Consider the following 13704-nt stretch of genomic DNA (forward strand, 5'->3'; position numbering starts at 1 on the left):
CTGCTCGGACGTTAGAGAATCCTAATCTGAATAGAAGAACTTCTCCACTACATAAATCTCAACAACAAAATACCTCCCATGGGACAGCCTGGCAATCCAGGCTTGTGTCCCCAGAATAGGGACAGTGAGAGTGAGCTGAAGTGGGACTGTAAGAGCACAGGTGAAGAAGGCATTGGAAACACATCAAAAGAGGGCAGCTGCAAGAGCAAGCCTGGGAAAGTCGTGCTCCAAGAATGCCATTGCAACCCTAGGGTGACTGCGGTGGTGGAGAGCAAGATATCACAGGGGGCGGGGGAGCAAGCAGTGATCAAAATGAACATTCCTAGACTAAAACAATCATTGGCAAAGCAACGTTTTTTTGCGATTTAATGTACCTTTGGACAAAAAAAAGGCATTTTGATGTTGCTGGCCAGCGCAGCACTTCCTAGACACGTGCAGGCATTTCCATGTTGAGTTTTTGTGTGCATGTTAAAGGTTGTTGCTTGTGCACGGTTTTCTCTTTTACATTAGTTTTGAGTGTTTTAGTTACTGTTTGGCACAGTGACATGTATATGTTGGATCCAAGAGATCATGAATGTGTGACACGTAGGGGAGTGGAAATGGGAGGCAGTCTGCACTAAATGTATGTCTGGTGCTGAGTGTTGCATTGCCAATGAGAAGGTTAATGCTCTTGTGATGGGTATAGAGAATGCAGGCAGAGCTGAAGGACGAAGTAGAATTTTGACCTGGGTTAAGCAGGGAGTGCCTGTGGACTGACGTATTCAGGAAGAGATGTAGTCTGAGTGGGCTGTGGAAAGCAACACAGCCTCATGCTGAGCAACTTCCAGTCAGGTCCAAAAATCAGTACCCTCTTTACCTCGATGGAAAGAAGAGAAAACATATGTCATGATACCATTAGATCTCTCAGCAGTGTTTACCACCTCTGACAACAAGGTATAACTTTACTGACTGAAGAAGCAGCCTTGATGATCCACGGTTGGACAAACCAAGCTTCGCCTTCCTAGTTCTTCACAAAGGTCGCCAAAATCTCCTACCACAAAGATAAGTTTACTACCTAATTTCACTTCAACATGTACTGGGTTCTTCTGACACCATATAAGCTTTGCTAGCACATGTACATGGACAACTCCCAGACAGTTAAAATCCTATGAAGATCTGCAGATCAGTAAAAAAATTGCCATTTGCTCGACATGCGACCAGGTCTAGATGCGCCCAAAAACATGCTTCGCCTTATTTTAGATTCGAATGAGCGTTTTCCTGGCTCAGCGCGGCACCCGCGAGGTTGCATTACTCCAGGCACGCAAAGCGCAGCTTAGCAGCAACACAGCAAACTTTGCTAACTGCTGAGTTTGTATTTTTTTCAGGGTCATCGATTTCCGAGTGGCCTGGGTAAGTGCAGGGTTTGTTCAGGGTGGGTGGCTGCCTGCTATTTACCCGCCTTCATTCGTGCCTATGCACTCTAGCCAGATAACAGCTGCCAGCGGAACGTCTGAGTCATGTCTTCTCCTGTCAGATACCTTCTGACAGTGATGAGTTTTTGGATACCGAGGCAGTAGCCTCATTACTCCATATTCATTTAGAATTTTGTAGTCGCTGTTTAGGTTGTCTTATTGGTATGTGACGCTTTGTCACAGTTGAGGTTGTATCACATGGTCAGCTCAGTGATGGGCCGCTGGTAGCGGTCAGTAGAGTTTGCAGATATGTCAGCATGTTTCCTCAGAGAGTCTCGTCTTTGCCCGTCTAGAACCTTCTGTTAGTGTTGAGGTTTGGGTGCCTGGCTCGGCGATTATGCCATCAGGCAGTGAGCGGGTTTTAGTTGCTTGCCGAGGCTATTATGCCATCGGGCAGCGATGAGTTATGCGTATCTGCCGGCGTTTGCCTTCAGGCAGTGATGAGTTTTTGGATGCTGCGTTGCTGGTTCAGTTTCGCAAGGTTAGCGCTTCAATGGGACGCGGGTAGCGGTCAAATGGGTTTGTAGAGATATCTGCAAGTTTCCTGATCAGTGGGTTTTCTTTTTGTTCCAGTCCATTGTAGAATTTCCTGTTGAGTTTGAGGAGATGATCGTCCAACATCTCAATGCCCAAGTCTCTGTGGAGGTCTGCTGTTCGTGTGAACATAGGTGCACCTGCTGCAATCCGTAAGGCCTTGTTCTGTAGTCTCTGTAAGTCTTCCCGAAGCTGCGGGCGGCAGCCACTCCAAACTGGTGAAGCGTATGTCATATTTGGTCGAATTATTGCAGTGACTACCCGCACCTTGCTCTGCATGGGCATCGACTTAAGTCTTCAGGAGTGGGTATAATGCAGCCAGTTTGGATGCTGCTTTCTGGCAGGTCTTCTCTATGTGGTTTCTCCAGCTGAGTTTAGAGTCCAGAGTCACCCCCAGGTAGGAGCTGCTGTTTTCCCATTTGACCTCGTCCCCATTGAGGAGGATCTGTGGGTGTTTCCTGTTCTGCTTCCTGGTAAATAATGTTGCAGTGGTTTTGCCTGTGTTCAAGGTGATCTGCCAGTCGCTGTACCATTCGGAGAGTCTGCAGAGCGGTGTCTCCAGGTTCTTAGCCACTTCTTTGTCGCTGAAGGATTGAGAGATGACTGCAACATCATCTGCGTAAAGCGCAAGATCAGTCTTCTTTAGGTCCGTGGGGATGTCGTTTGTGAATATGTTGAAGAGGAATGGACCTAGGATTGATCCCTGAGGCACTCCAGCAAGAATTGGGCGTGGCGATGAGCATTCTTCTCGCACTGCCACGTGAAAGGTCCGTTTTGTCAGGTAGCTGGACAGTAGCTTGACCAGGTAGCTGGGAAACTGGAGCTTGATAAGTTTGTAAAGCAGTCCCTCGTGCCATACTCGGTCAAATGCTTTGGCTACATCCAGAAAGACTGCCAGCGGAAGACCAGAAAGGCAGGGTTTATGCTGCACCTCCTCCAAGAATTCCAGTCACGTGGTTTTCGCTGCAACAGAAAACTCATTGGTGCGAGGGAGGGAAAATGTACGCTTGGCATCACAGGCTGCCATGCAGGGTGAGGGGGAGCAGTTTCGTAAAATTCATGTTTTGGCTTCACCCTGCCCACAGGTTAGAGCAAGCTGAATGAATTACGTACTGTGCCGGTAAATGGCTGTGGAGTGCCTGGTGAGATCTTGTGAGCCCTTAATACTGAACCTAACCTACATACACGGCTGTAGGTGCGAGAGTTAAAAGTCTGCATACTTTTCTTCGCTTCAGAACTTTTCACTTGGGTTGCTCACTCAATTAATTGTGGCACAGCTTGAAATCGGCTAGAGTGTATGATAATTGCTCTATATTCCAGCCCATATCTAAAGCACAGTGCATGTATTTCAAGAATTCTAGTTTTTTGCCAGCATTTCAACATTAAAGTTGTCTTCTAAATGATTTCAGCATTTGTTGCTCCAGTTTGCACCCTTGCCTTTCCCTGTCACACAGCAGATGCACAGATCCCTAGAAGTGCCATATGTAGATGCTTCTACCCTCATATTCCCTTGCAGTACTTAAACAAGTTTAGTTTTTTTAAATACATTCCTAAATAACTGGTTGAAACGAAACGAATAGCTTTTTGTTTTGAATTTGATGAATTCCAGAGGGTGGCAATAGGGAAAGCCAAAGATGTGCCCTCCTTTACGAATTTTCCTTAATTTACAGATTTGCAGTAAATTAGCTGATAAACATCACGGCGTTCTGGTGGGTTTACACCATGAGAACTTGCATTTATTAAAAGCAGAACTATGGCCGTATAGTGCTTTACTACAAATTCAATGGTTTTGAAAACAATGCGCTTGTCCACTGGAAGAAAGTGCAGAGATCTCAGCTGGCCAGAGATTTGTGCTAGGCGCAGAAATCCAAGACCACGAGCTGTGCAACTTTGTGGAGTGAATAAAATGTCAGGCCCAGAAAGAGAACATTACGATAATCTAGTCAGGATACTATTAGGGCTTGACTGATAGAACAACCATTTGCAATGCAATAGGTCTTTCATTATTAAAGTTTGAGCTATTGGTGCTGCATTATTTAGCAATGCCAATAGCTCAAACTTTAATAATGCGAGACATATTGCATTGCAAATGCTTGTTTTACAATGGAGTTAGGAGGCAAAAAACATCTTCAAAGCCAACTTGGCCACTGCGATTACAAATCAAACCCAGGGACTCAAAAATAGGAGTCTCAGAACAAAATCTCTGCTAAAGTTATTTAGTGCTGCTATTGTTTCAACCTAGTGTACACACTTTGCCTTTTCTAAGTGACAAAAGATCAGAGTTGTCAGCAATTGGAACAGAAAGTCAAAGAGTGCTCAGCCTACGTTGTCTGCCTTTTCCTTATTTCTACTTGCTTTATCATGCCAAGCAGAGGGTTTGAGTCACAAAGGCAGAGTGGGGGGCCAAAAGTTGCCTAAACAGAATACCCTTTTTAGGAGGAAAGCTATTCTTTTTTGTTAAGACACGCATTCATGCTCACTAGCGGACCACACAAAGAAAGGGATAATCACCCTAATAGCAAATAAATCTAACATATCCCTTGAATCGTATTCTCATGACGAGGAGGGCAGACTACTAGTTTCATACCTGAGAAAGGGAGAGGACTCCATTCATGTTGTAAACATATACGACCGAAATATAGACGAGCGAAGTTTCTGGGAAATTGTATCTAAGGAAATAGAAAGCCTTCCCCAAGAAGACATCATCATAGTAGGCGGCGATTTTAATCTCCGACTAGACCCAATAATTGACCGCCAATCCACTTGCAAGTACCATACCACAAGATCTCACTGCGTAGTTCCGAAAATATGCTCCAAGTATAACCTCAAGGATTCTTGGCACCTTCAACACCCGGACTCCAGGGACTAATTGACCAGACTGATATTTCACCCAAGCTGGTGTCCGACCACTCATGTATCAGCACCACATTAGCTGGCAGCCATTCTAAACCTTCGCTCAAAAGTGGCGCTTTAATAACGATGTTCTATTAGACCCCAATGACAAAAGGAAAATCAAGGATGCAATTACAGAGTACCTCCAATACAACGATATTCCAGAGACAAACGTGAGCACCCTCTGAGATGCATTGAAGGCAACCCTGAGGGGGGTCCTCATTGAGATCAAAACAAAAATTAAGAAAAGCTATAACGCAGAACTAATGAAACTAGAACAGGATATCAAACAACTGGCGCTTATACTTGCCAACTCGCTAAATAATAATATTGTTAAACAACTAACACAAAAGAAGTATGAATACAATATTATTCTGAGTAAACGAGCAGGGGTATTGATAAATAAATTCAAACTCAGCGTAGCTAACAGAGCTGGTAAAATGCTGGCTTCCTACCTCACCAATAAACAACAGAATGCCAGTACTGATATACAATTTCACCTCTCAACGGCCACACAATGAAATGAAACAATGTAGCCACAAAACCTCTGTTTTCATATGACTTAATTAGAATGTATTCATAAACATCCTCACATGTATGAATTCTATGGACACAATTAAATCACATTAAAAATGTTTTTCCTCTCACCACACCCCAAAAATCTCCTCTATAGAGCATTCATCAATCCACTGTCACATCACTTTCACACCCATTCCATCCAACCTTTTCTAGCATGCTTTTTCACACATCCACCACTTGCACTCCCCACACATTCCAGCAGCCCTACACCCTGCCCTCTTTACACAATAACAAAACAATACCCAAAAAATACAATTAAACTACAGGCCAAAAAAGAAACAGTTTAAAGAACTCCCATCAATTTTTCAATTCTTTTCATATTAAATACACTCTATTGGCCACACGAAGGTCGACGCGTTTCGAACCCCCCCCAAATCCGGAGTTCTCGTCAAGACCAGAAAGCTCAATCAAATTGCTAGATCAGCCGATCTAAGCTCCAAACCAAGAATAGAGATTAGAATTCACAAAAGGGCAACACCCTCCAACAGAACTGCCTTTCATGAAAATCTCTGAAACTGCCACTAGATACTCTAAAAATCATGCTCAGAGCCTGAAAGGTGCTCATTCTTGAGCTGCTAACCTGGATATCTCTGCCACCTACTATCATGCTATGCTTCGATTTCAAATCCTACAGACTTATCTATTTGCCCAACCACTATAGCCTTCTTAACCCAAAGTGACTTAAATGTTTTCAGCAGACAAAGATGTGACACTCTTTGTTTTGTAAGTTTTATTTTCGTTTTAATCAAAGCAATGCAGGCAGGTATAGATAATGGACATCATCAAAATAAACGTATATTTCAAACAACATAGGACATCCATCTGCGTGTTCCATAGTGTCGTATGCAAGCAGTGATATAACAGTGAGGTTGCCACCTATGATCACTCTAAGACAATAAGTGAATTCCCACTGTGAGAGCATGGAAACTGGCCGTACGATAATCGATGGAGGCTTAAGTTGTATGGTTCAAACCAGCCAGATATGAATGTAGTGGAGCCCATATATCCCTAGGTCTAGAGGTGAGGAGAGGAGTAAATTGTAATTTTCTGCATGCTCAGAGCAGGTGGTGACATCTCAGATCCATTGGGCATACCTAGGGGGTCCGGCGATTTCCAAGACATGACCATTCTACGTTTCCCCAGCAGCAGATTCAGAGCCACAAGTTTACAGCATGGTTTTGGGATATGTTTGACATAACCTAGGCGTGCTACCATGGGGGTAACGTTTAAGTCTGAAATTGTCGTCGACTGCAGTTCCTGGTGGACTTTCGCCAGTATACAAAAATTCTGGGGCATGACAAGGTCAAACGTAGAAAATTAGCTCTGAGGGCCCCCATCTCCAACAGTTTGCGCTTGGGAGAGGCCATTTTTAAACATAGCAGTGGGGGTGTAAAAACCTCCTACACAATTCTTGAAGGTAGACATTAATTTTGATACCAGGTGCCAAGTTGTGAATGGTGAGCCATATTGGTTTTTGTTGCCAACGTGTCCATTTTTTTTTTATAGAACTGATGAGCTGGAGTCCCATCTCCTCGTTCCTGTAAATTGCTGGGATCATGTAAATGACCTGGAATTGTGATTATGAAGTCACAATCGCAAGAACAAATGCATTTTATAAAATGTAAAAACGAAGGAGGACATCTCACATTTTCACCATACTGAGCAGAAAATAATGTGCTTAATTAATTTCATATGTATTTGTTTGTGAAGAGCACACGACTAATTGCAATAACCAACAATAACCACTAGATTAAACATTAACCTTTGATTCCGGAGTAGCGTGCTACTTGCCGTAAAACGCTTCAACGCCTCATCAGGGGTAATAAGGGCGCTATATAAATACAATTACAATCTGTTGAAATAATCTGAATCTAAAGGACGGTTTAGAGATGCAAACTTTAGGACTGCATATATGAGAAAAGTACCACAAGCATTCAGTTTTTATTTGTCTTCTCCAAAACTCACCTGAAACTTGTCATTGAAGACCATGACAAGTATTTCAAAGGGCTGCCCTTTCTTGATTGGCATCTGGTAAGTAATCTCTTCGCGCCCCCACCGCTCGTGCTGCAAAGTATTGCAGACTATACAGCCTGATCTTTTGAAGCGGGGGTTGAAGTGAAAGGCCACATCTGCACGAGGGTCAATGCTACTCCCACACTGGAAGTCTACTTGGAACCTGAAAACAGATTACATTCATAAATATATCTTTAGTCAAACAATACTACTTTAAAGTACTGTGAATGTTAATGCATTTATTCTTGCCGTAGCCCTAAATACCTTTTTGGAGTCTGAGGAATGTGTAACTCCACATACATTTTATTGATAATTGTAACACAGCTTTACACTACCAAACCGCTGCATATTGATTATCTCCAGGAGCATTAGAGCTAGTAACTGACACAAGCATCTTTAAAGCATTGTCTCTCTTATCGTTATCGCTGTAACTTCTTTGCCAAATTACTGTCTGTGAAGATTACAAAGTCCCAACTAAGAATTGGAGCAAACGCCTTGCTCTACGAACTGTACGGGGAGACATGCTGCTGAATTTGTAAATAAAAAAGGTTCTAATCTCTGCTGCTACAGTTGCTAAAATAAATGAGCCCATGAAAACATTCCTTTCCGGGCATTTGTAGCATATATTTGTCTCAGTATGCGAAAATTGTGAATTCTGATGGCTACTTTTAACCACAGATTACTGACTTTTAAAATATCAGTATGACTCCCTATGAGTAAGAGTGGTTCTAGAAGATTCTTAAGCATTGCCCCTACATGCCAGTGGGTGGCATAGTGCCGCTCCACACCGACCTAGCTCCACCACAGAAATGACGGCTAGAGCCACATGTAACTTTCACCAAGGTGCACTAATGTAAATTCCTTTCATTCTGCGCCTTCATATGGGAACCTACGACTAATTTCTAACTTTTTAGGTCTCGCCTAGGCAGCGCGCATGCCCTGCATAGGAAAAAGACCTCTTCTAATTGATTCCGTTTTGGTCCCAAAAGCATGCACGCGTTGCATTGCTTCCAATGGCAACGCATGCACGTTTGGCGCTTCACTTGCGGGAGCGAGCTTTGAAACCATATGGTTCCTGCTTGCTCCAGCAAGGGAAACAGGCCAAGGCCCCCTCCTCTCTCCCCTTCCCCTGCTGCTGTCTCCTCCTCCTTCTCTCCTCATCAGCGTGAGCCGCGTGCGCTTGTTGAGAATCTAGGGGCTAAAACAAACATCTTCAAAAGAACCTAATCCAGATTATTGATGGTGTCAAAATAAAATGTAGCACAAAAACATCATATTGCCAATTTGAATGAGCTGTTAAAAACTGACAAGACACAGCTTTACAAACCTACACGGCAATTGGTATGGAAAACTATCAGTTTTCTTAGACCAAATCATCATTAAATATGTGTTTGATGCATGCAACAATGAGAAGGTTCAATAAAGGAGATTAAGTTAAACATATGGGCATCCTACAGTAAGCATACCTGTTCTTTATTAAACGGCTTGCATGCCGTAGTAACTGTACTTATATAAAGCGCTCAGGCAGCCTTTAAAATTACAAACAAGTACATAAATAAATAGACGTGTTGTAAAAATATTGTGATGGGCAGCATAAACATCGTGTACAACAGTGGCCACACTGAGTCAGTAAAGATTGGGGAGTTGGTGCTAAAATTTAGATCCGGTTTGTTCCAAGAATTACAGACTCATTTCCCTGCTATGTTATGTTATGCGCACTTGTATAGCGCACAGCTGCCCCAGCAAAGGGGCGTACCGGCGCTTTGGACAGGTAAAAGACACAACACAACAAACCTCTAAGGGTCAGATTAACAGAAAACAGAATCCTAAGATGCAAGAGGGAACAGATGGGTTTTTATGGCTCTCCTGAACTCCAACAAATTATCCAAAGCACGAGTTTGAGATGGAAGTGAGTTCCACAGCTAAGCAGCTAAAACTCGAAAAGAGAGTCCCCCAGCACGGCAGAGCTTAAACCGCGGTACCACAACCAGATTTTGACCCAGAGACCTTAGTGACCGAGATGGTACATACGGAATAAGAAGGTTCTCCAGTATCTGGGGGGAGGAGGACAATTTAAGGATATTGAAAGACAAACAAAGGATTTTAACATCGATCCGTTGTGCCATAGGCAACCAATGTAATGTCCGTATAGTTTCCTTCACAGAACAAAACCTCGGTAAACCCACCAAAGCTCTAGCGGCAGCGTTTTGAACACGCTGCAGCCGGGTGATTTCTGCCTGATTGGCCCCCAACAAGAGCGAACTGGCATAGTCGAGCCGTGATAGAATAGTGGCCTGCAGGATCAACTGCCTGGTAGGGGCATCAAAAAATTTCAAAATAGGCCTGAGCCCTCGCAAGATTCCAAAACAGGTAGCTGCTACCTTTCCCTACCAAAATTGTGGAGCGCTGGGTCAGTTTAACCCTCTCCAAACACCTGGAACAGCATCACTTATTAGAGGAAGATCAATTTGGCTTCCGGCCGGCTCATGGGACCGAAACAGCATTGGTTACTGCTGTGGACGAGCTTCAAAGGCGTGCAGACAGGGGACAAGCAGCGGTTTTGATCCTGCTTGATATGTCTGCCGCCTTTGATACGGTTAACCATGGGATCCTGCTGGGCCGCTTAAGTGATGCTGGGGTGGGAGGTAGCGCTCTGAGGTGGTTTCGGTCATTTCTGCAGGACAGACAGCAGGCGGTGTCCCTGCCTCCCTTTCAATCGGCTTTTTTCAATGTCTCACAATCACACGGGTGCCACAGGGATCAGCAATTAGCCCCATTCTTTTTAATTTATATTTAAGACCTCTGATCTCACTAATTAAAGCCTACAAAATTAAAATAATAAATTACGCTGACGACACGCAGATGATCCTCTCCTTTGAGGGAGAGGATTCTACACCTGTGGAGGTATTCCACAACTGCCTGCGCGATACGTCATGCTGGCTAAAGAACAATTCCCAAAAAGAACGGTGGTGTGGCACTCCTAAAGTTTAACAGTGTATTCAGGATCAGGTAATGCAAACACGCTGTTGGGTGCGATTTTTCTGTTCTTTTCTAATTCTTCTAACTTTTCAACATATTGAGGACAGGGCCCCCCCCTAAAACGATGTTTATTTCCTCCATAGATCCTCTGATGAAGGGACTTTGGTCCCGAAATGCATAGGGACTTGTTGCATTTCGAAATCCACATGTTGAATTTACTGAATCATCTACGCTTGTCTATATGAATTTCAATATAAGACTATGACCATATGGATTAAATTCGTCCAGAAACTTTGAATGTGTACCTGAGTAATTTTTGAAATCTCGAAGGCCAAGACCTTGAGGAGCTCCTCAGGATTCCGTGTGGGGTTCCCCCACGCCTCCTCCTTATAGTCTTCAAGTTCGTCTCTACTAGCCGGAAGAGACGCATACCTGAGGCGCCCAGAAAAATCGCACCCAACAGCGTGTTTGCATTACCTGTTCCTGAATACACTGTTAAACTTTAGGAGTGCCACACCACCGTTCTTTTTGTATTCAATTTCTGGCTATCCAGTGTGTGCACCCTATCAACATGTCCTACGAGGAAATCTCAAACATAACGGCAAACCGTGCAGACACCTTCGGATTCGACATTGAAGAAACCAAAAGGATTTATTCACTTGTTAAGGAGGTGGACCCTACCTCATCCAGCACCTTTTCCAACCCGAGCATGTTAAAGCAACTACTATAAATGTCAAAGAGAATTATTAACCAGCGTTTACACGCAGGGACATTGATTAGATATCATAAAGACCAACGCATCCCTAGAGGATTACGTATTGCCCTCAAACCGACTCTCTGCAGGAACAACCCAAAGTTCTCGGAACGATGGTATGCCATTTTGAACCGTTGTTCACTTGACTTGATCCTTCTGATAGTGGAAGAACTATCAAAAGTTATCATTGATCTCGACAAAGAAATAGGCCAGATCCACCGCAACCTTGAGAAAAACATGAATAAGGATGAACTAGACAAAGCTCTTGAAGACATCAATACCCAGTTGGATAAGTAAACCAAAGAAATCAACGACAGGAAGATCAGGAAGTACAAAAGAGATACTATGGATTATAAACTGGGGGAAGTGTATAGTTGGGCGGAGGTATACGCCCAACGCCGACAGCAAAGGCCGTTCACTAATCAATCATCTGATGAAACTTCTTCCGATGGTTCCTCCTACCAAAGACGTGGTCAACCTCAGAACAGACCACAGAGAACGACTCAACAAGCTGATACCAACCGACTACCGACAACGACTCAACCTGAGGACAGCAACAGACAAAACATTCCAACAACTTCTGGTGTTCATTTTTTAGTGAAAGGCCCAGTCGTCAACGTAGATCCAGGAGGGGCGGAATCCGCCGAAGGCACAACAACTACGTCCGTAGCCCATGCCACCAGGAGCAAAACGAACTTGTCATAAACATATCACAAATTGAATTATCAGCCAACCAGATGAAAGTACTACAAAAAGGGACATCATTTGTCCCCACCTACCATACCAACGAATTAGAGACTGAAATCTGTTTCTTTAAATTCATGCGAAGTTTACGACTACGCCACTTCTTCACCAACGTGAATCCTCCCACCGGTCCTACCATGCAACATGCTTGTAAAGATTTGAAAAGCAAGAGTTCTTTCCTGGCCCCAGTAAGCCATAAAACCTTGGACTCATATGAAACAATCACTCTAAACGCTTTACGAGAGAACTTCAATAAGGCTCAACCTAAGATCAAGAACTTTAGTACCCTTGAATACAGGGCTCTACGAGAGATCATCAACAACAAGAAAATCACCTGCTGCAAGGCGGATAAAGGTGGCGCCTTAGTTATATTGGACCAAGATTTTTACCAAACCAGTGTAATGGCTCATGTGAATGATAAAGAACTATACATGAAGTTGATTTCTGACCCCACTGAAGCCTTCGCTAAAATTTTAAGAACTATCCTAGAGAAAGCCATGACCATGGGAACCATCTCACAAAAAGATCTGAAATATTTGATCCAACTCAATCCGAAGTGTCCCAGTATACACATGCTACCAAAAATTCACAAGTGTTTACACCAACCCCCATTCAGACCGATTGTCTCTACCAAAACTTCGATCCATGAACCCATCGGGAAGTTCGTGGATATGTACCTTCAACCCATTGTGAAAGAGATGTCTACTTACATACGGGATTCTACTGACTTTTTGAACAAAGTGAATGACGTGACTTTGAACCCGAACATTACATACACCTTGGTCACGATTGATGTTTGTGCATTATATACCTCAATACCACATAACAGGGGCATTGATGCTTTGGAATCATTCCTACTTTCCCATCCGATGGATGAAGATCTCAAGGAATTAATTTTGGAACTCATGCACTTCATGCTGTATCACAGTTATTTCAGCTGGAACAACGAATTCTTTTTGCAACTAGTTGGAACTGCGATGGGAAATTGTGCAGCTCCCAGCTATGCTAATCTTTTTATGCACCGTTTGGAAATCGACAACATATTGCAAAATACTTTATGGCGCGGTAAAATCCAGTCCTACTGGAGATACATAGATGACATTTTTCTAATTTGGGCTGGTCCACCTGAAGAGATTTTGGAGTTTCTGACCTAACTCAACCAAGTGGATGACCACATCCGATTTACCCACCACATTGACCCAAATTGTTTACCATTTCTGGACATCTTGGTTACCATCGATAATGGTAGATTAAAAACCTCCCTGTTTGTTAAAGAAACTGATCGCAACAATGCGTTGTTGTACACCAGCTGCCACCCAACCTCCTTGAAGAAACATCTACCCTTCTCACAGCTACTACGGGCCAAAAGGATCTGCTCGGACTATGATGAATACTCAAGTTTTGAAGCCAACATCTTACTCAAATACAGCGACAGGAAATACCCTGAAGCCATCTTATCTACTGCACAAGAACGTGTTAAGCTGAAAACTAGGAAAGAACTCTTGACGCCGAGTTCACGCCAGAAAAAAACCGAGAGACCCGTATTTGTGTCCAAATATTCTTCAAGAAGTCCAATGATTAAAAATATCATTCTACACAACTGGTCCATGGTACAACTAGAACCAGATTTTCAAGGAATCTTCAATTGCACTCCCCTGTTCGCCTACCAAAGGGCGAACAATCTGAAAAACATGCTAGAAGTCACACCATCATCAACCACATCTGTGTTTTCTGGCACTAAACCATGTCACAACTGTA

The 13704-nt window shown here is 43.4% G+C and overlaps 1 protein-coding gene across 4 annotated transcripts in view; it reads right to left on the minus strand.

The window, feature by feature from the left end:
- Positions 1–13704, minus strand: part of LGALS8 (galectin 8) — a 426674-nt gene that overhangs the window by 167361 nt on the left and 245609 nt on the right. For all 4 annotated transcript variants that reach the window (XM_078648605.1, XM_078648607.1, XM_078648604.1 and 1 more), the window contains one exon: positions 7422–7632. In XM_078648605.1, coding sequence (XP_078504731.1) covers positions 7422–7632 — 211 coding nt within the window. The remainder of the gene's footprint in view (positions 1–7421; positions 7633–13704) is intronic.

The sequence above is a fragment of the Lissotriton helveticus genome, chromosome 6, assembly GCF_964261635.1.
Source record: "Lissotriton helveticus chromosome 6, aLisHel1.1, whole genome shotgun sequence".
Lineage (NCBI taxonomy): Eukaryota > Metazoa > Chordata > Amphibia > Caudata > Salamandridae > Lissotriton > Lissotriton helveticus.